The 23,683-nt window shown below is 37.7% G+C and overlaps 2 protein-coding genes across 2 annotated transcripts in view; one reads left to right on the forward strand and one right to left on the reverse strand.

The window, feature by feature from the left end:
* The window catches only part of UBR1 (ubiquitin protein ligase E3 component n-recognin 1), a 149,723-nt gene extending 133,972 nt beyond the window's left edge, over window positions 1-15,751 (reverse strand). Inside the window, exons 1-3 of the mRNA XM_047739193.1 lie at window positions 15,547-15,751; window positions 2,184-2,440; window positions 213-291 (exon numbers count right to left, since the gene is read on the reverse strand). Of these exons, the coding sequence (XP_047595149.1) occupies window positions 213-291; window positions 2,184-2,440; window positions 15,547-15,627 (417 nt within the window). The 5' untranslated portion in view covers window positions 15,628-15,751. The remainder of the gene's footprint in view (window positions 1-212; window positions 292-2,183; window positions 2,441-15,546) is intronic.
* A 27-nt stretch (window positions 15,752-15,778) lies between these two features.
* The window catches only part of TMEM62 (transmembrane protein 62), a 54,511-nt gene continuing 46,606 nt past the window's right edge, over window positions 15,779-23,683 (forward strand). Inside the window, exon 1 of the mRNA XM_047739190.1 lies at window positions 15,779-15,903. The gene's annotated coding sequence lies outside the window, so the exon portion shown is untranslated. The remainder of the gene's footprint in view (window positions 15,904-23,683) is intronic.

The following is a 23,683-nucleotide window of genomic DNA, read 5'->3' on the forward strand; positions in this document are numbered from 1 at the left end:
ATCTCTTGTATAAAAATGATATATCTCACAAAAAAATTATACAAAGGGCTGCCTCTTGAGGTAGTAGATCTCCTATCACATGATATTTAACCAGAACTAAAGGTTCACATATCAGAGCTATTACAGCAGGATTTCAAGTACTGGTAGGATTTCAGACTAGATGGCTACCAGGTTCCTGCTAATCTAGAGATATTATGGATCTATTTTCATACCTTATAACGATGATTTTTATGAACACTATTCTGGAAGCAGTCCATACAGAGTACACATGTTGGGTCAATTGCACAGTCCCTGAAAAAAATTAAAAATTAGATTCCAAAATTTAGAGGACGCCAATGATGTTTAAGGTGTTAATACAATGTGAATGAGTTTCCTGTGTGGTGTACAAGCTGAATATGAAAATGTCTCAAACACTAAATTCCAAATAATTTTAGCCATATTTGAATACTTACGATTGGTTTTGCTTCTTAAGTCCTCCTCACTATTTTGAGCTTTTACCTGATTTCAGACTGTTAAGTTGCAAATCAAAATTAGTTTTATGACAAACGATTAGCTGTTTTTTCCATTAACTGTCATCGTCTTACCCTCCTGCCTTTATAAACATGTTTTTTTTTTTACAAACACTGATTGTTCACTGGTAAATGAGGTTTGGATAAAGACAAAATTCATTAGAATGTAAGCAGCGTAATGGCAGGATTGTTTCTTTATTTTGTATATTGTTACGTCCTAAGCACCTAGAACAGTGCCGGGCACCTGTTAGGTATTCAATTAATATTTATAGAATGAACAAAAAAAATTCAATCTCTCTTAATCTCTTCCTTAATAGTAACTCTAAAAAGTCACTATCTTATTTAACATTTCCAGAAAAACATTAAGAGCAACATAAACTGGTGAAAAGTGCAAAAGAAATTTTTAAAATATCTGATTTTGAAGAGTTGAAGAGATGGCACTAGCAAGTTTAAAAAATTATTTTAAAGTCTATTAGGAAATAAAGATTGCCTAATTATTCTCTTGAAAATATATATGATCTACTGACCTATTTAGAGCAGAATTTCTCAACCTCAGCAGTACTGACATTCCGAACTGGGTAATTACTTACTGGGGATAGAGGAGACTGTCCCGTGCACTGCAGGATGCTTCAGGAGCAACCCTGTCCTCTATCCACTAGATGCTAGTACCATTTCCCCAGTTGTGACAATTTAAAATGCCTCCATGAGACTTTTGGAGAAGTGAGATCTATAAATATCTATCACACTTTAGCTGAGACTGATTGGGCTTCAGCTAAAATATACATAAGAAGATAAACAAACCTTACTACGTATGTAGTAAAATAGTACACAAGATATAAAAGCTGACTTTTTTCTGAGAAAAGAACAGGATAAAGATACTGTGTGCTAAACAACTGTTAACTATAAGTAAACCAGTCAAACCTAGAATTATAGTGAAGCCAAAAACAATTCTCTGAATTTATGAAGTCTAAAAATTCACTCCTAACCTGAACTACCACTAGTAAAGGGGGAAAAACACCCAACTAAAACTAGAGTACAGCTAAGGTGTAAAAGATGAAAACGTCAGGCAGGAGTAGGGAGTAAAAATGTTCTCTGTGCTACCCTGATGTTTAAGACACCTGCTCTTAGAAAGGACAAAAAGCCTAAAGCTGCTTCTAGTTTCCCTACTACTAGCCTTTTCTACTCAAGTGAATTACAACTGTTCCTACGGCCCACAGTCCCTTGACACCAAATCTCACTTGGTAGCAAAAACTGACCTGAAATGACATGAGACTGTAGACTTTATTTATACTACTTGTTGTGAATATTCATAGATTTCTTACAGAAATGCTACGTTTGATGATAGGATCCTGCCTTGACACTGCTGGGAAAGTGTTCAGAACTCTGGAATACACCCAGCCCCAGGGTTTCAGATAAGAGTATGTGGACTATATTATAAGCAACACAAAAGTCCATCACTTAAGTACATTTAGAGAACGAAAAGTGAGACAACTGTCTAAGTCATATACTCAAAAACAAGCTATACAAGCAGAAACAGATTTATAAGTGCATAATAAAAGGAAATTAAGTATGATTAAGTATATTATAAAAAGTAATAAGCAAAATAAAATACATCATAAGTACAAAATACCAAAACAGAAATTGTAACCAATCCTGTAAATTTCTAATTCTTACCTACAAGAATATGTTGTCTCTCCACTTTTGAAAACCTTCCCACAGAGCTGAAATGCTCCACTGTGCTTCAATTTCTCTAAGCAAATATCTGGATCTTCTCCAAATAAGTACCATTCCAGTGGAGTGAATATGGACATTTGTATACTCTCCTCCTGCTTTTCCAAGTCTGGGTCCATTTCAGCAGAATAAATTTCTGGCACTAACTGGGCCAAATAGTGCAAGAAAGTAGTATAAAAATCAACTTGCTGATCCCACCACTGAAAGAAAAGAAAATGAAAATTAGACTGTTAAAAATTTCCCCTTGAAGATATAGGGGGACAAATATTGGCACAATTCTGTAATTTCAGAGAAAGTGATTAACAATATATTATTTTATCCCTCACCAATACAAAAGCAAAGTGGGTAAAAGCAAACTGGGTAATAAAAAAAAAATAGCCTTGGAAGTAAGTGGTTGCCCACATACCATATACACCTGGAAAAAGAAAGAGAAGCTATAATGGATGAGAATTACCCTTCCCTCTTAGAATGGGCAACTCCTCGTCTGTGAAGACAATTCTATTACCAGTCAGGTGCTGTAGAGACAAAGCATTTCTCACACTCTTAGTTTAATTGTTTTAAGGAACCATAACATTTACTGAGAGATCAAAATGAATGAATGCAAAAGAGCTTTCAGAATGCCAAAAGCACTAAACATAAAAGAAAATGGATAAATTAGACTCACCAAAAGGTAAACCTAAACCCTTCTGCTCTTTAAAAGAAACTATTTCAGGGGTGCCTGGGTGGCTCAGTGGGTTAAGCCTCTGCCTTCAGCTCAGGCCATGATCTTAGGGTCCTGGGATCGAGCCCTGCATCAGGCTCACTGCTCAGCGGGGAGCCTACTTCCCCCTCTCTCTGCCTGCCTCTCTGCCTATTTGTGATCTCTCTCTGTCAAATAAACAAATAAAATCTTAAAAAAAATAAATAAATGATTTCAGGGGCACCTGGGTGACTCAGTGGGTTAAGCCTCTGCCTTCAGCTCAGGTCATGATCACAGGGTCCTGGGATAGAGCCCTGCATCAGGCTCTCTGCTCAGCAGAGAGCCTGCTTCCCCCTCTCTCATTCCCCCTTAAAAATCTTTTAAAGATTTTTAAAAAACTTTAAAAAAAATAAATAAAGGAAACTCAGATGGCTTATTTGTACATGAAAACATGCTCACCATCATAAGTCATTAGAGAAATGCAAATTAAAATGACAGTGAGATATCCCTCCACACCCTATTATATTAAGGTGTAGATAAAAAATAAAATAAAAAACTGACAATACTGGTGCATAAACAATGAATTCTGTTACACTGAAAAGAAATTAAAAAATAAAAAATTTTTTTAAAAAATGACAATACCAAGTATCAACAGGATGCATTAAACTGGAAAAGGAAAATGCTGGTAGGAACTGAAAATGGTATAGTCACTTTATAAAAGAGTTTGGTAGTTTCTTTAGAATTAAACATATACTTACCGTATGACGCAGCAATCAAACTCTAAAAAAAGTATCTACCTAAGAAATGAAAACTTAAGTTCACACAAAAAAGTATACATGAATGTTAGGGTAGCAGCTTTAACTGCCAAAACCCAGAAATGACCCAATGGTCCTTCAACTGGTGAATTAGAAACAAACTATTACAGCCAAACCATGGAATACTCCTCAACAATAAGAATAAGAAGTTACTGGGGCACCTGGGTGGCTCAGTGGGTTAAGACTCCACCTTTGGCTCAGGTCATGATCTTGGGGTCCTGGGACAGAGCCCCACATCGGGCTCTCTGCTCAGCAGGGAGACTGCTTCCCCCTCCCCCTCCACCTGCCTCTCTGCCCTACTTGTGATCGGTCAAATAAATAAATAAATTCTTAAAAAAAGAAGAAGTTACATATATGCAACATCAAAATCTATTATTGTAAAAACAGTCTAATTAAAAAGGCTACGTACTGCCTCTTAGCAAATGGGGACATGTTCATAGTGACATCATCTGTGTAAACTGAGCAGAGCTCATCTCTGTGCCAAATTCCTGATTTCCATTAAATGTGGGTTTCACAGACACTATATGCAGGTTTCAATAACACCACCATTCCATTCTTACTTGTTTCAAACAAAACAGCTTTCAAAACCCTGTTAAAAAAGACATTTGGGGATTACTCACTGGCCATTTGGGCTTAAATGTGAGGTATGATTACCCTAAACCATCCAACCAGACCAGCCTGAACAATTTTCAATGGCACTCAGTAAGAGCAAGCTTAAATGAACAGAAGGTTGAGTGCACGAGATCTCTACTATCAACTCAACACTGACAATTTAGTTGCACTTAACGTCCTTCTATTTAAATTAGTATTATTCATGTGAAATGGGCTGGCTCTCTGGTGTTAATGGTATTTCATGTTTGTCTCATAGTTAGTAAAAACTGGTATTTATACATACTTTTGTATTTGTACACATTAAAATTATATTCTAAAAGTAATTTTAAAATTTAAAGGCTATATACTGTATGGTTCCATTTATAGGACATTCAGGAAAAGGCACAACTATATCAAGATGAAGTACTGCACAGTGGTTCCCAGTAGTAGAAGAGAGGAAAGTAGAAGAGAGGAAAAAAATTTTTTTAAAGATTTTATTTATTGGGGCGCCTGGGTGGCTCAGTCGGTTAAGCATCTGCCTTTGGCTTGGGTCATGATCCCAGGGTCTTAGGATAGAGCTCCGAATCAGGCTCCCTGCTCAGCGGAAGGCCTGTCTCTCCCTCTCGCTCTGCCTGCTCTCTAGCTCTTTGTCAAATAAATAACCAAAATCTTAAAAAAACAAAAAAAAAATATTTTACTGATTAAGCATGGGATTCCTGATCCTGGGGTTGTAAGTTGGAGCTCCATGTGGGGTGCAAGGTTACTTAAAAATAAAAAAATCCTAAAAAAAAAAAGTGATGTCAAATTGTCTCAGAATATCTCCTCAAAGATATTTATTAACTATAAGGAGAAAAGGTAATAACTTTAAAGTAGAGAAACTCTGCAGATACCAACTTAACCAAGTGATTAACATAAATATCACCAATAATAAGAATAATGATACCAAGAATCCCTTAATATGATACACTGAGAAGGCTATGGTACCACTTTTGTGTTATTTTTCCCAAAAATACATAACCTCATTATAATCATGAGAAAACATCAATCCAAACTGAGGAACATTCTACAAAATAATTGTTCAATATTCTTCAAAAATGTCAAGGTCGTGAAAAATAAGGCAAGAACAAGATGCTGTTACAAACTTGAAGATTATGGAGAAAGTAAGACCCTATTACAGACTGGAGGCAATGAAGGAGAAATAACTAAATTTAATGTGAGATCCTAGATAGGATCCTGGAACAGAAAAATATTTAATGTCAGTGGGAAAAATATTATAATTCAAATAAGGTCTATAGTTTAGTTACTATCAATACTAATTACTAATACTAATTACTATCAATACTAATTTTCTGTCCCTGATAGTTATACTATGGTTAGGTAAGATGCTAACATTAGGGAATGCAGGTGTGAAGGATATAAGAGAACTGTTACTACTATTTTTTGCAAGTTTTCTGTAAGTCTAAAATGAGTTCAAAATAAAAAGAAAAAAAGAACCAATACTGAAGATGATTATTTACTAATACAGAAAGTCATTAATAGTATACAGTTTGGTAAAGCAGGTTACAAAGCAGTGTATATAAAACCTCATTTTGGCTAAATATTTTATATGAGGGGAAAAAATCAGGAAGAATATACACCAAAATGTTAACAGCAGTTGGTAGTGAGAGTTTAGCATATTTTCACAGAAACTGTACATTTGCTTACCTAATATGAATAATATTCTTAGTGACAGTTTCCATATTTGAGGGGAATTTTTAATTGTAAAAATATTTTTCTAAAACTTAAAAAAAAAAAAATTGTACCTTCCAGTATCCTAACTCCCAACTTTTCTAGGGTATGCACAGACCAACAACTTGTTTCCTCCACAAATCCAGCAACTGTAACTATAAAGTAAAGAATATCTAATGTTCTGTTGTACACCTAAGGTTCTTTTCTCCAAAAAGGCCTGTTTATTTACCGCTATATACCAAACAAAAAAATTTTCTGTATTATCTAATTATGGAAGGCACAAAATCAGTTGAAGTTTTTGAAGAATACTTCGAAGAACATGAGAAATTTGACAGTCACCAAAACCTGAGGGATATTCTGGTTCAAGTCTCTCATTTTATAGATGAAAAAAACTGAGTCACAGGGAGAAATAAACTGTCTTTTCCAAGATCGAATAACCAATTAATAGTATAGTCAGGAACAGAAGTTAGGTATCCTAACTCCTAGAGTTCAGTGCTCATTGTACTCAACCAAATATAAGCACACAGTGCTTATACATCTTACACATCTGAATTTACCTTTAAGACCAACCAATTTCATTTTAATCATAAAACAAAATAAGAAACATAGTTTTGCCTCCCTTTCATTTCTTTCCTCCAAATGAAGTGTATTCACTAACAGCTGCCTAACACTCCTGTGTACTCTAAATATTCTTAAATTCTATCTCTGTCATTACATATCTTGGTGTGAACTAATATTTTATTCTTATTTTTAAAAAGATTTTATTTATTTGTCAGAGAGAGCGTGCACACAAGCAGGGGGAGCAAGAGGCAGAGGTAGAAGCAGACTCCCCACTGAATAAGGAGCCTGATGTGGGACTCAATCCCAGGACCCCAAGATCATGGCCTAAACCAAAGGCAGATGCTTAACGAACTGAGCCACCCAGGCATCACCGTGTGAAATAATACTTTGAAATGTTATCTTTATACTGTTGGTTGATTTGGCCAGAATGTCTGGGTGTTGATGCCTTTAATGCCCTCGTCAGTGATCTTACCACTAGCTCTCCATCCTTCCATCCCCACTGTTGAGTTATTCCTTAAGGTCCATCAAACTCAAGGCACTCCTCTCTGACTACTACACTGATCAGCCTAAACAATTTCTCTCCCCTGTAACTCAAATACAGCACTTACTGAAGGAGGTACTTATTCAGTACCTACATTAGTTATCTTCATCTGTGTACACATAGCCTCTTCACCCAGACTATAAATTCCCTGAGGTGAGGAATGCTGCCTTTTAAATAAATCCCTGTATCACCACAGGCCCACCACAAATACTTAATAAAAGTTCTCTTGGGGCACCTGGTTAAGCATCTGACTCTTGATTTCAGTTCAGGTCATGATCTCAGGGTTGTGGAGTTGAGCCCCACATCGGGCTCCATGCTCAGTGAGGAGTCTGCTTGAGATTCTCTCCATCTCCCTCTGCCCCACCTCCCCCAACACGTTCCCTCTTTCTGAATAAATAAATAAATAAATAAACCCTTAAAAGAAAAAAAATGTTCTCAGTCATTGCTGAATGTCATAGATTTCTTGCTAGAGAGAACAAAGCAAATATTGATTGACATTAAACCTTCTAAAACTATAGAATTCTTACAGGAGATAAAATATAATTTCACTCTTTCATGAAGACTTTTTCCTGGATGACTGCCACATCTATGAAAAATCTTTTTCAACTAAGATTTGTCTTTTTTCCAGATAAGAAAAACTACACAGCATGTATTTTACTGGGTGACATGTTCAGGAATTATTCATGCCTGGAACAGATTTGACTTTCTTATTTATTTATTTGGTTGTTTTTAGTATTTTTACCCACTTCAGATAAGAATAAAATTAAGCATCTTTAATTTCAATGTCCAGAGGGGGGAAATTTTTTTTTTTTCAAATTTAGAGTTCAGAGAGGATTTTCTTAATTGACTGTTCTGTAAAAACAAGTTCTCACAACATTTAAATTCCCAAACATTCCAAGCATTTTTCTCATCCCCATGGAGATTAAGATATGTTCTCAACTCTGACCCAGGGACTTGGATTCCTGTCTGGGAACATCATTCTGAAAAAGGAACATACTTTTAAAATGTTCCTTTTGTTCAAACCACAACTTACACATCTTTAGACAACTGCTGACATCCATGAGGCTTCAGATTCCTTGAAACTCTTTTCCCAGCTCTTCTGTTTTAAGGTAGTAACAAAATCTAGAGGCTCTAGGATTGTTCATAACAAGTACTAGATGAGTGTAATTGGAGTATCTCCATCCATCAAGAAATCTTTTGGTTACAAAGTTTTCTTGTAAAACTATTGGACAGATTCATAAAGTTTCATAAAAACAAGCAAACAATAACAGCAAAACCCCTAGTTTAACTGCTTACCCCATGAGGAATACTATCTATAACATATCTAATAATTAGTTCCCTAAGCCTGTCTGAACACTTCCTTTCAGCCAAAGTCCATTCTTACAGCTCATAATTAAACAAAAATCTACTCTCCTGGAATTTTTATCCTATACTGCCTGAAATAATCCATATGATATACTGTGCTCTTTCATCAAACAACCTTTCAAATAAATGAAGATAACTATTAAGTCTCCCATCAGTCTCTATTCTAGAGCTACACTGGAACACAGAAACTAAAGAAATCTGTTCATCCCCAGAAATGACATTCAGTCATCCCTAATGCCATGGTATTTAGACCACTCTCTATGTTGATTACTCTTTTATGGAACATGCACATTGTGCCTCTGTATAGAGAAGTGGGACTATTTCTTACCTTCCTTATCCAGGATACTTAACCACTCAAAAAGGTCACATTCTTTTTTTTGGCAGCCACATCATATCATGACTTAGTGAGTTTGTGGACAAGTAAAACCCTTAGGACAATCACATATGACAAACCTGGTCCAATACACAAATACCTAACCCGAGGTATAAGGCTATACTTTCACCCCGATTGAATTTCACTTTGTTAGTTCTGAGGCAATGTTCAGACTAAGGAGATATTTTGTATATGTGTCCTAAAACGTATTTCTTATCCCTGCCAGCTTTGTGTTGTTCGTAAATACGATAAGTAAGTATACTATGTCTTCATGGCACTGATAAAATAAGCTAGGGTCAAATATAGAATCATGTGGCAAATAAGGTCCCTCTCTTTTCTTTTAAGATAATACACAAGCATACTGTCAAAATTTAGTTTCTGAAAGCATTCTGTCCCCAAGTCATTCTCTTCCGTTTTCTTCTCTGATCATAGGTTCATGCTCCAATTTTCTAAGCTCTCCTTGAAATCTTTGGAACAATGAATTCTGCTTTCCTAAACTGTGGAATAAACATCTTATATTTCTACTGTATTGGATATATTTGAATATGGACTAAAATCCTTTCTTAGACTACAAGGTAGAATATGTGTGCATATAAAAATAAATGGATAAATTAACAGGTTTTTCTTCCTGTTCCCAAGTCATTCTAGCTTACCCATAAATACCAAGAGTTCAAAGGGATTTTTAAAAGTAATCCATAAAGACACAGTCAAGTAGTTAAGCCCCACTCCTCCAAACAGGTCAAATAGACTTTGTTCTGAAGAATGGCATTAAGTAAACTATTAGAAGGAGAATTATTATAGTCAAGTGATTAACAACAGACTCCATCCTGGACTGGTCCTATATCACTCCCAGATAGCAAGTAGGCACTTAGGGAAACACAATAACTCTCCTAGAGTCATTCGGTAACATTTCTTTAGTACAGCATATTTCTATAAGCACTTAGCGTATTACAGGGTACAACTTAACACCGAAAAAAAAAGCTGTACCAAATGCTTTTAAAAAACCAAACTCATCAAATAACAATTGTTTCTTCAACAGGAAGCATGTTAACTCAGAATACCTTAAAAGAACATGAAGGAGTTCACAGTAAATCACCTGGGACTAGAGAGTTTTAATATTTTGTCTTAAGTCACCTGAGGCAATGAGTTAAAAGCTTAAAGAAAACTTTCACAGAGGATGGTGTACAATTAGCACCTGTAGAGAAACGGGTAAAATGATTGCAAGGGAAATCTGAGATAACCCTCAAGGCCAGCACAGATGAAGAGAGAATGGTCAGGACACTGCATTGGTTTATCCTGCACCACTGATTTACACACATATCAACCCACAGTCTCCACATGCAGTATTGAAGACAAAAACCTCTTTATTTGCAGGACAATGTCTGTTATTAAACAAAAGCAGTCCATCTTCAGCACCAGCTTATCCACACTAAATTACTATTCTTCCCTAGACTATTAAAGATAGTGGGATTGAATCTATCACTGTAATCTGCAATTTTACACCTCAACTTCATAATTAAGGCTATAGAGTCTGATACTGAAAATCAGAATTTTCCTTAGCTGTCCACAACAGAAATTAGGAGATAATGATGAAAAAACAACATACACTAGGCTCTGCTATGATCTGGTGACAAAGCACTTCAGTCAGGACTCAAAAGACCTTGGTTTTCCATCCTAGTTTTCTCATTATAAGTGTGTCTTTGGTACAGAAAGCTGTGCTCTGGCCTAAAATGATATAGATTGCAATTTCTAAGAAATAGCACCACTACTGAAAATAATATATAACTTCATGTTCTTTCTTTTGTATCTTAGTATTTTACTCATTTTTTAAAGATTTTCATTTTTTTAAGTAATCTGTACACCCAACATGAGGTTCGAACTCACAACCCTGAGATCAAGAGTCACATGCTCCATCAATTAAGCCAACCAGGTGCCCCATCTCAGTATCTTAAGATCAACTACCAAAATAAATTTTTATCTTTTAAAGATCCAGTACACATAAGAGATTGTAGACAAATTTTTCCTTGATTTTCATGATTATTGCATGATTATTATTAAACTTAAAAAAAAAAAAAAAAAAAAAATCCCAGTTGGAGACAATATACCTTTGGGAGTTATGGAAATGTTCTGTACCCCAATTTAGTAATAGTTACACAGGTGTATACATTCATCAAAACTCATCAACCAAAACACTTAAAATGGAAGAATTTTATTGTACTTAAATCTAACTTGATAATGTTAATTTTTTTAATTCCCCTTTCAATTTTAAACCTTTCAGCCTCATTTTCTCTTAACCTCCTCAACTCCTATTACCTTCACCTGCACTCCACCTCGGTTATTGTCTTCTCATTCACTCATTCATGCATGCATTCAATAAAAATTCTGAAACAATGTGTTAGGTACTGGAGATACAAGTATGAACAAGAACAGCTCATGCTCAAGGAGTTTATTGTCTAGAAAGACAGACAGCAAACAGGTAATGCTCAGGACAGTCTGAGACATGCTGTGTATAACAGGAATATGAAAAGGGTGCTCCAGGAATGCACAGAGGCTCCTCTAACCAGCTCTATCATCACAAAATCTGATGTGCCTCCATGTTCTCAAACTCCAAAAGCCCTTACGGACCACAATGTTCAGTTCTTCCATTTATGTCAACATCATAACTTTTAATAACTCAGATCCCACCAATTCTCCACAGAATTCCTATTTTGGCTTTTCCTATACCCCACCTTCAGCCTAGACCCCAATGTTAGCTACTACCCTAGTATGCCTCCTCATTTCTCTTCCCATCCTCCCTCCACAACTCCTTCCCCCAATCACCACCAATCTTGTTAAAATAAATCCCTAATGTTGATTCTCAGTTATTCATTAAGAGTACATAAATGTCTACTATTTCAAACACATACTGGGATATATCAATGGACAAGTCAGACATGATCATTGGCTTCACAGAGCTTGCATTCTGGTGGGAAAGACAGATATTTAAATAATAAAGACAACACAGTAATTACAGATTGTAATAAGTACAATAAAGGAAATAAACAGGGTGCTTACACACAGAAGGATAAGAAGAACCCATCTTTTAGACTGGGTAAGCATCAAGAAAAAGCAGAGGAAAAACACTCTTGGGAAAAAGAACAGCAAGCAAAGGCACAGGCCCTAGAGCAAGACAGATCTTGTGCTTGTTTTAGAAACTAACAGGCCAATGTGGCTAACAGTAAATGACAAGAAATAACAGGAAATGAGGGGGAAATGCAGGAGCCAGATCATGCAGGATCTTGAAAGACCTGTAATGAGTTTAGATTTTATTCTAAGTAAAATGGGAAGTCACTGAAGGATTTAGGCAGGAGGCTGACATGATCTGAATTAGTTTTAAAAAGATTACTCTGGTTGATCTGTGGAAAATAAACTGGAAGAGGGCAGAAATGGAAGCGAAGAGACCAGTTAAAAGGCCACTCCAGTTGCCTAGGCAACAGATGGTGGCTACGACTAGAGAGGTGGAGTGGAGACAGAGTTGTTTGTGTTCAAGAGCTATTATGGAAGCGTCAGAGACAGGGATAAGAAAATTCTTGATCAGCCTCCCTTCTTTCCCCTCTCCAAACCTGGCTCTTTCTCTCAGAATATGACACAACCATGGCCATGAATGCTTAAACCAAAAACTGAGGATCCAGATGTCATTTGCTTCTTCCCTTTTATCCTCATGCCTAATCCATTAGCAAACCTTTTTGCTTCTACCATACCTGCAAAATCTCTCTCAAATCTATCCACTTCTCTGTATCTCTAGTGATGTCTCTCTAGTACAAACCACCATCAGCTAAGGCTTAGGTTATAGCAGTAACTCCCTAATTGCTCCCCCTGTTTCAAACACTTATCAGACATCCAAGTGGCTATATCAAGTAGGCAAGTAGTTGGATTTGTGAATCGTTAAGTTCAGAAGTGAGATGACCTGGAGATGTAAATTTGGGAACAGAATGCATACTAACAGTATTTAAAGCCACAGAACTGGATGAAATCACATAGGCAGAGGGCATAGACAGGAAAAAGAAAGTGCTAAGCCAGGAGACACCTTCTGAGACTGACTGAGGAAAGAAAACCCAGTCAAAGTAGACAGAAGGCAAAAGTTCTATCAGACCACCCCACGTACTCTCTGAATTCCCAGTTTTTCTCAGTCCTTACCTTCTTGACCCATTAAACCACCCTCTTCTAGAAACTAGACCCTATGGCATCATACTACTCTCACCTACTTGCCTGGCTGCTACCTTTCTATGTCCTTCTCTGGTCCTTTCTCCATCTCCTATTCCTGAAATTCAATCATCCCTGTCCCCAGTCCTTCTCCCTCTCTCCCTCTGTGTCTGAACTTGTGTGCATGTGATCATGTGTGCATACACACACACACACACACACACACACTTTTCTCCTCAAAGATCTTCACCATTCCCACAATCTCAACCGTCAACTCTGTATTGAGAATTTCCAAATGTCTAAGCTAAGTCTTACTCAAAGTGTGGCTCACAGACCAGGACTTCGGAATCAGCAGGACATGCTTGTGAAAATTCCCCACCCTAGACCTACAAAATCAACTCCTAATGATTCTTAAGCAATGACTTTTATAAATGTCCAGTAATTCAGACCTATTATTTCACCTTAATTGCATGTTAGGTGATATTGGGAATTTGACAGCCTTCATGTTTTTGATAGCAGTATTGCAGAGAAATAATCTGGGGTTTAAGAAGAAAGTTTGATTTAAGGATAACGGAAAGTACAACCAAGAGTAAGGCTCTAATGGAGTTGGTAAGATTTCTAAAATGTTGTAACTGTCCCATATTTATTATTTTTGTTTTCCCTGCTTCCCAATGGTGATTTAAAATACAAATCATTCAAATGTTAAAGAATCTCTGAGCTTGTTTTACTTAACAGCAAAGAAGTAGTGAACTGAAAAGCCAGTATGCCACTCCACTGTCAGAATAAAATTGAGGACAGTAGCTTTAAAAAGAAAAGGAACATAAAGACATATCTGGAATCCTCAAGTAGATAGAGCAATCTGCCAAAAAAGTGATCATGAGGCCTGTCACAGGTCTTCATCCACTTATATCACCCTATCTTGTATTAAATTCTTTGAGCATTTGTCTTATCTGTGTCACTGAACTGCGAGTTCCCTCGGGCTATTCCATTTCTCTTGGCATCTATCCACTACTTTGTAAAACCTACAGCCTTGCCCCAAGAAATCTAGTATTTCTTGAAGTAAAGAGTTTGCAACCTAATTCTACCTTGATATCTGTACCATTATGTCCAATTAAAAATAAGCAGAGTCTAGACTGATGAGGTTTTACTTAACCACCTGGAAGGAATTAATATATCAAAGCTTTAAATAAGCACTAGTCATTTTTGGCAATACAAAATTACAGTAACACTTCTATCCACACAATTTCTGTACTGCTTCTAAGATGTGGAACACACAAGCTACCATTAAAACCAGATGTTTCAGGTGCTTCTCAATTTTCCCTACCTTCTCATTTCAAACAGATGCTTTCCTACTTCAATACCGGCAGTGAAGCAAGGTTTAACTGCTATATGAGATAGAAGATGGTTGCAAGCAATTGCTCTAGTTATGGCCAAACCCTTATTCCAACTCCCTCCCTACCTGGTTTCTATCTCCCAGCCAGTCTCCCCAGTCCCTGGGGTGGATTCTTAATTCTGGAGCTCACTTTATTCTCTCATAAAACAATGCTGAACAATGATTAAAACAGTCCAAAAATGCATTTATTAAAACTACAAACAAAAATACTTCAGAAAGAGGTGTATATCCCACACTTTTCTATATACAGCAATAAAGACAAAGTGATAAAACTTAATACCATGCACGGATCAGTATTTGAGTATTTCCTGCATATCTCCCCACTAGATGCCCAGAGACATCCAGAACATTCCCCAATATTGCCCCCTAGCTCTTATCCTCCTCATCTGCTTTCTCCCTGTGGCCAGACTATAGACTCAAATTTGCTCACTGTCTCTGCCTTCCCATTCTTTCAAAATACAAGGGCAAAGTATAGACTGCTATATTAATTAATAGTACTGCTTTGATTCAAAATGTCTGGAGGTTTTTTTCTTCACCTTTAATAAGAAGGGACAGATGACGGGTTTCTCCATTGAGGGGTTAGGCTTGGGGTTCTCAAGACACCAGAATGAGACACTACAATTCCTACACCCCATATCTTGACGAGTTGACAGTGGCAGTATTCCCTGCCATTATCAGGCCCCACCCAGCCAGCTAAGCAATATAACATTAGGTGCAGCGTCCTGGATTCCTGTCATCAAGAGGGGTTGGCACTGCGTCTATGCGAAAATGGCTTTTCCTCTAATCCCGCCTTAGCCCCCACACCAGGCCACCTAATAACATCACCAGTTCTTTCTACTAAAGGATAGAGACAAGCTTGAACTCGTCACGACTAATAAATGACAGAATCATTATATTCCGTAGACTTAGTCGGCAGGAATGTGGGTAATGACTAACTTTTATTCGACGGTTTCTTTCCAGATCAATCCATACGACTCCCCCTCCCCAGAGCCGCCATAAGGGGTGAAGCCCGACATCCTCCAGAGCGCGGTAGGGAGGGAGTGGGGGGGACAAAAGGAACTTGCCTACAAGGACTTACAGATGCCAGGAGCTGAGGGGTCTGGGGCAACTCCGTACTGACTTCCATCCTCTCCGCACCCCCGGCCTCCTCGTCCGCCATCTTGAGGGAAACTGACACCCGCAGTTCCAGACCCCGGGCCGGAGACGAGCGGAAACCTGTGGCCCGTCCAAGAAACGAGGGGCGACACTTTTACGACGGCCCCTGAAGTCGGGTTTGACGCAGAATCGAGGAGTGGCTTCCGGTCCGCTTCCCGGAAGCAAGCGTCACGGCCGGTAGGGCTGAAGGTTTTTCTTCCCCTAATTTCTTAGTTGTAATCCCCGGTGCCTGAATGGTAGTGCATCTGGTTTCGTTGCTGTGAACTGTTGCATCTGCGAGGTAAAAAATAAATTCAGCGTCCATTTTGGAAGGAGGAAGACTGTCAGGGGCTGAGAACCTAGTCTGCGTCTCGTTCAGGCCGGGTTGTGTTGTTCTGGGGGCGTTTGTCGCCCTACGTACCCGTAATGGTTCCTTAGAACCCACAAAATGAAAAAAAAAAAAAAAATACTCAAAGCTATTCCATGTTTAGGAATGTAGACCTTGGCCACTTGCGCATGCGCACAAGAAAGCTCAGGCCCCAGCCGCTTTGAGGAGAGGTGGTGAATATTAAAAATTGAAACCTTGTAGTCTTGCATCGGTAGAGGGAAAACAAAATGTAACATGGTCATGCTCATTATGGAACACCATGCGTTGGTGTCAAAAGGAACAAGGTAGGCCATCGTGGAAAAATAAGGATGAGTTAAATGAGGGGAAGGAACCCAAGTTGCCGCAAACTGTATTATTTGCAGTTGTGTGCTTTGAAATGTGAAGGGAAAAGTCTGAAAAGGAAAAGAGCAAACTAATAATAACTCTGAGGATAGGAAAAAGTTGGTCAAGAACTACTTTAGATTGATCTGTATTGTTTTAAATTTTAAATTGTTTACAAACCAATTTAATAGTATATTTTTAGCAAAAGGGAAAATAACGATAAATCTAACATTCTTAAAGGAATTAAAGGTTAACTATTGGGAAGAGATTAATCTATACCTCAAATTATACGTATAAAAATAATTCTTAATGAACTGAAGAGTTAACTACAAAAAATAAGTAAATATTTGTATAATATTGGGATGGAGGAACCTTTTTTGTTTATTTTTTTGTTTTTTGGAGGAGGCTTTTTAACTAAAGCATGACACCAAAGGCAGAAAATATAAAAAGACTGATAGATAATTTAATCAAAATTAAAATATATACAAAAATAAACTATACAAAGTTAAAAAGTAAACAAAAATTGGGAAGAAATGTCTGCAACATTCATAACAGACCAATACCAAAGAAGACTGTATCAATAGAAAAATGGGCAAAATACGTAAATATGCAACTCACTAACTTTTATAAACATGAAAAAAACCTAACTAATAAGCAGATAAATGCAAACTAAAATGAGGTTCCTTTTTTTTGCTGTAAATTTGGTCAGGTTTTGTTTTTACTTAAAAATAACCACCATGGGGCGCCTGGGTGGCTCAGTGGGTGGAGAGTCTGCCTTTGGCTCAGGTCCTGATCCAGGGGTCTTGAGATGGAGCCTTGCAACCCTCTCCCTGCTCAGCAGGGAATTGGCTTCTCCCTCTGACTCTCCCCCATCTAGTGCACGATCACTCTCTCTCTCTCAAATAAAATCCTAAGAAAAAAATAACCACCATGTTGGTAAGCTGAAAGGATACTCATTGTTATGTAAAATACACGTGTACATTAGTAAACCTATAGGAAGACAATATTCAGAAGCTGTTTTTTCTTAAATGCTTTCTGTTGGCCCATTTATTCCATTTTTTTTAAGATTTTTTTTTTTTAATTTGACAGATCACAAGTAGGCAGAGAGGCAGGCAGAGAGAGAGAGAGGAGGAGGAGGCAGGCTCCCCGCCGAGCAGAGAGCCCACTGTGGGACTCGATCACAGGCCCCTGAGATCATGACCTGAGCCAAAGGCAGAGGCTTTAACCACTGAGCCACCCAGGCGCCCCCATTTATTCTATTTTTAAGGCCGTATCCTAAAGATATAATTCAGGATGCAAATGAAGTTTAAACTACGTCATTACTGGTAATGGAGAAAAATTAAAAATACTCAAATATCCTCAATTAAAGGACACTGGCTAAATAAACTGTGGTCACTCATAAAATGTAATTTTTCTACAGCCATTAAAAATGTTGTAGAACATTGATTCTCAAAGTGTGGTCCACAGACTCTGAGCGTTACCAAAATTTAGGAAGTTCGTGAGGTGAAAATTTTTATGGTAATAAACAAAGGAGTTATGTGCTTTTTTTTTTTTTTTTTTTTTTTTAACCATGTGGTATTTGTACTAACTGCTGCAGAAGAAATGGTGGGTGAAACTGCTGGCCCCTTAGCACAAAATAAAAGCAGGGGCATCAAATTCAACAAATCACCAAAGCGATCTAGAAGTCATTTCTTGACCACCACGCTCTTGCAGTTAAGGGGGGGAAAAGAAAGAATTTAAAGCATTTTTCCCGATGTCTTTGATGAAGCAGTAAAAATATATTAAATCTCAACCTGAGAGTCTTTTAAATGTTCTGTATGATGAAATGAGAAGCATACATAAACCTTTTCTTCTGTGTATAAAAGTATGATAGTTGACTTGAGGAGAAATACTTGAGTTGCTAGGTGAACCGGCCATTTTTATGTGGAATATCACATTCACTTACAAGAATAAGTGACAGGCAACTCTCTCAGGTCCCCTCCCTCTTTGGGCGCTTGGTACTATCACTCAAACTTTGCTTCATTATCACTCAATAGACCTTGCATTGCTGCCCACCACTCTGCCTACCTCTTCATTCTTCAAAGCAAAGTGACCAAGAACCACAGGCACCAAAGGAAAAAATCCTAACACTACTTACATCTATTTAATTCACTTGTTCTCAACAATTATGTGTACATTACTTATGAAAATTTCATCATATCAAGTTTGTGTTAGCAAAATTTGAACAGACAATGAACTTACTTGACTAATAAAAGCTTTATAAAAAATATAATAGATATGCAGGGTTATTCAGACTTAGGTATTTGACAGGCATTTTCTCAAATATGAACAAGAAAGTCTTTCTCTTCAAGGAAAACAGTTTTTGTTGTCCATTTTACAATTAGAGCTTTCAAGGAACATTCTGTAGAGAACATATCTGCCACTGTGAGTTTGACAAAGTCCCAAGGAAATTGGTCATATTAATGTGTGATTTTTAAAATAATGTATTATGAAATACATTGACATTTGGAAGATCTGTATAACTCATTGAACAGATATTTTATTTTTTTTAAGATTTTTATTTATTTATTTATTTATTTTGACAGACAGAGATCACAAGTAGGCAGAAAGGTAGGCAGAGAGAGAGAGGGAAGCAGGCTCCCTGCTGAGCAGAGAACCCGATGCGGGACTTGATTCCATGACCCTGAGATCATGACCTGAGCTGAAGGAAGCGGCTCAACCCACTGAGCCACTCAGGCGCCCCTGAACAGATATTTTCTTTATTTTATTTTATTTTATTTTATTTATTTATTTGACAGAGAGAGAGAGATCACAAGTAGGCAGAGGCAGGCAGAGAGAGAGGGGGGAAGCAGGCTCCCTGCTGAGCAGAGAGCCCCATGTGGGGCTCGATCCCAGGACCCTGAGATCATGACCTGAGCCGAAGGCAGAGGCTTAACCCACTGAGCCACCCAGGCGCCCCTGAACAGATATTTTCTATATGACAAATGGAGATACTATAAAGTATGGGTGAAAGATCTCTTCACATTGCTAAATAGACCAAAATAATTTAATGTTAACGGAGTACAAAATTTAATTAATATGCTTTTAGATTACACATTGAATTGATCTTTAAGCTTTTACTGTTTTCCCAGTTCTGCTGCAGTTTCAAAGCATATCCACAATTATATGAAAACACCATTAAAATATTCCTCCCCTTTCCAACTATGTATCTGTGTGAGGCCAATTTTGCTTATATATTTCAACCAAAACAACATATCACAATACATTGAATACAGAAGTAGCTATGAGAACCCAGCTGTCTTCTGTTAGAGATTTCCAAAAATGTAAAACATTGCCATACTTTTTTTTTAAAAGATTTTATTTATTTATTTGAGAGAGAGAGAGAGAGACAGTGAGAGAGGAAATACAAGGAGGGGAAGTGGGAGAGGGAGAAGCAGGCTTCCCACCAAACAGGGAGCCCAATGTGGGGCTCGATTCTAGGACGCTGGGATCATGACCTGAGCTGAAGGCAGACACCCAATGACTGAGCCACCCAGGTGCCCCCATTGCCATGCCTTTTAATAATTCTTTTTTTGTTTTTTTGAAAACTTATTTTTCATTAAAAATGTTTATGTTAACATGTATTGGGTTGATAATTGTTATTTTGAACAAATTAAAAGATCATTTAAAATTTTTCTCAGTTTTAGTTTCTAATGTAAATATCAATAGATAAAACCTACATAAACAGAAGATCTTTAAGGTCCCCAATATTTAAGCATATAAAAGGATCCTGAGACCATACAATTTATTTTTTTTTAAGATTTTATTTATTTATTTAACAGAGATCACAAGCAGGCAGAGAGGCAAGCAGAGAGAGAGAGGGGGGTGGGGAAGCAGGCTCCCCGCTGAGCAGAGAGCCCAATGCAGGGCTTGATTCCAGGACCCTGGGATCATGACCCGTGCCAAAGGCAGAGGTTTTATTTTATTATTTTTTTTTAAAGATTTTATTTATTTATCTGACAGAGAGAGATCACAAGCAGGCAGAGAGGCAGACAGAGAGAGAGGAGGAAGCAGGCTCCCTGCTGAGCAGAGAGCCCGATGCGGGGCTCGATCCCAGGATCCTGAGATCATGACCTGAGCCGAAGGCAGCAGTTTAACCCACTGAGCCACCCAGGCGCCCCAAAGGCAGAGGTTTTAACCCACTGAGCCACCCAGGCGCCCTGAGACCATACAATTTAAAAGCTATTGTTGTAGAGACATTTTTATTAACTTGAGAAGATATTCACTATATATTGTTAGGTGGAAAAAGCAAGTTCCTAAAACCGTATGAGTCTATTTTTGTAAGACCAAAAAAAAAAAAAAAAAAAAATGCACCTATGTATTCAATGAAGAATACTAGTCACCAACATATGGTTATCCTTGGATTGCAAAAATATGGAAATTTTAATTTTCTACTTTTTCCTTAACTGGTATCTTCTAATTCTTCCTCTAACAAGTACTTAGTACTTGTGTAAAAATTTATTTAGGTTTATTTTAATTTATTTATCTCAGAAACAGAAAGATAGCCCTAGAGCACAAGCAAGGGGAGGGGCAGAGGGAGAGGGAGAAGCAGACTTCCTGCTGAGCAGGGAACCCAACATGGAGCTGCATTCCAGGACCCTGAGATCATGACCTGAGCAGAAGGCAGATGCTTAACTGACTGAGCCACCCTGGTGACCTATGTAAAAAAATTTTACTGCCTATTTTTTAAAATAGATAAAATACCAAATACCTGGATGGGTATTTGAATGGATGAATGGTTGAATGGACAGATAGTTTCTAAAGCTCAAAAGTCCTCCATGATAATATCTTCTGTGATCTAGCCAGATGTGGTTGGATCTTTCCTTCCTCTTGGAGGAACTAGTAGCTATATACCTAGTGTCTAGAACTGAACTTTCTGGATTTGAATTTCTTTTTTTGCCACTTGCTGGTTGTGTGACCTTAAGCAAATTAACCTCTCTGAGACTTGGTTTCCTCATCTACAAAATAGTTGTGGTAATAAGACTATTTTCCTCATATAATGGTTGTAAAGATTAATGAGACTCTATCTAAAGCCCTCAATGACTGGCATTGTGCAGGACAATGCCTGTTAGTGTTCAAGATGGACATTGTTTTTGTTTTGTTTCCTGATTGTCCTACATCTGTTGGCACTTTCTCCATTTGGTGCAGGAGGTCTTTCCATTATAGGAGGTCTTGTTGGAGGGAGACAATGTTCCCAAATATGTGTTTAGAATTCATGCCTGGTTGGTATCCTCAAGCAGCAATGTCTATTCTGACTATTCTTGTTAAGAAACCATTGGCCTCCTGCTTCTTGGTCCATGGCAGTTCCTTGGGTTTCTGCTTTTTTTTTTTTTCTAAGCCTGTCCCTAGCTTCTTTCAGAATCTTTGAGTCTCTGATAGCCTTTCAGTAGATGTGCTTTTTTCTCAAGACAGTTAAATATGGTTTTTATTATCTGAAGCTGTTAGGATCCTATCTGATGTAACCATCAAAGTACTGTTTTTAACCTATAATGCTAACCTAAATGTGTCACAGTTTTTCATGGCCCAATTTAATTCCTTCTCTAATTTGTTAGTTCTTTGAGTGCAGGAGCCAAGACACATACTTAGAAGTCAGCTACTATGTTAAAGACTTTAGATGCATTTTAAAGTATAACTCTGGAAACAATCTTTTTTTTTTTTAAAGATTTATTTATTCATTTGACAGAGAGAGATCACAAGTAGAGAGAGAGGCAGGCGGAGAGAGAGGAGGGAGCAGGCTCCCCGCTGAGCAGAGAGCCCGATGCGGGACTCGATCTCAGGACTCTGAGATCATGACCCGAGCCGAAGGCAGCGGCTTAACCCACTGAGCCACCCAGGCGCCCCAATCTTTTTTTTTAAGAATTTTCTTTATTTATTTGTCAGAGCGAGAGAGCACAAGCAGGCAGAGCAGCAGAGGGAGAGAGAGAAGCAGGCTCCCCACTGAGCCAGGAGCCCGATGCGGGGCTCGATCCCAAGACCCTGGGATCACGACCCGAGCCGAAAGCAGTCACTTAACCAATTGAGCCACCCAGTGCCCCTCTGGAAACAATCTTATGATGTTGTTCCTGTTATCACTATTGCACAGAAAGGAAGTTATAGCTTGAATGAGTGAGACTGCTTGTTCAAACCCACAATTACTAAGTGACAAAACCTGGATTCAAGACCTAGGTCTATATGGCTTCCAAATGTGTGTCTTTAACCACTTCACTGTCCTACCTCCAATAAAAAAAAAATTTAGTCTCTTTTACCACTTTATACGTTGTAATATAAATGTTTATTATTAAACCAACAAAAATATCAGGTATCTGGCACACATTTAACATCCTAGCGTGCTTATATTAGACATTTCATAGGGCCCGAACAAGATAAAATAGATACAAACTTATGAATTAGCATTGCTCTTTTCTGATCTAGACCAAGGTGTGGCTTGACCTGCTTTAGAAGAGGATTATGAATTTCTTTGATTCTTCTGCAAATACATATTTCTTTTTAAATTAGCATCAGCTCACAGTAACTTTTGTAAGTTGACAGGTCATTTTTCAGGTGTCATTTTACTGTTCGAAGTATCATCAACAGCTAATACACATTAATTAGTTTTATCAAAGCCCCAGAATAACACAGTTAGGACAGCCACACTCAGAGCTCTTTTCCTTACACTCTTCATTTATGAATTGTGCTGGAGTTTTTTAACCCTGGTCACATGTTAGGCTCACCTGAGAACTTTTTAAAAATTCCAACACCAGGTCTCACTCTAATGATTCTGATTTAATTAAAAAGGAATGAGACCTGAATAGCCATTAAAAAAAAACTCTCTCAAGTGTTTTTAATGAGCAATCAGAGTTGAGAAACCCTCAGTGATTCTATTTTAATAGACTTCTTTCTCTGGGATATTTTCTTATGTGGATGATAGTAGTGCATACATGATTCCACCTGTCTGGTACAAATCCTTGATAATCCTCATCCAGATTAGAGGAGAGTAACCTTTCATCTGATCTCCCTATTTCCACTCTCTTGCTCATATTCATCACTTGTTTTTCTGCCAGAATTATTTGCAAATATAAATCTAGTCATGTGACTCCCTTTTCTAAATAAATTAGACGACTACCCTATAACATAAAACTTAATTCTTGAACATGGCATCCAAAGCGCTTCTCAATCCAGCTTGAAACACTTTTTGCTAGTCTAATCTCCCTTGCCACCCCTCACCTTAAACTATCCATACCGTTTTTCCCGTATTTCCCATTCAATCTCATCCTTCTGTGGGTTTGCATAGGTTAGTCCCTTGGCCTAGAATGACCCCTCTCCAACCACAACACCTCCTTTTATAAAGGGATTT

The sequence above is a fragment of the Lutra lutra genome, chromosome 7 (assembly GCF_902655055.1).
Source record: "Lutra lutra chromosome 7, mLutLut1.2, whole genome shotgun sequence".
Taxonomy (NCBI): Eukaryota; Metazoa; Chordata; class Mammalia; order Carnivora; family Mustelidae; genus Lutra; species Lutra lutra.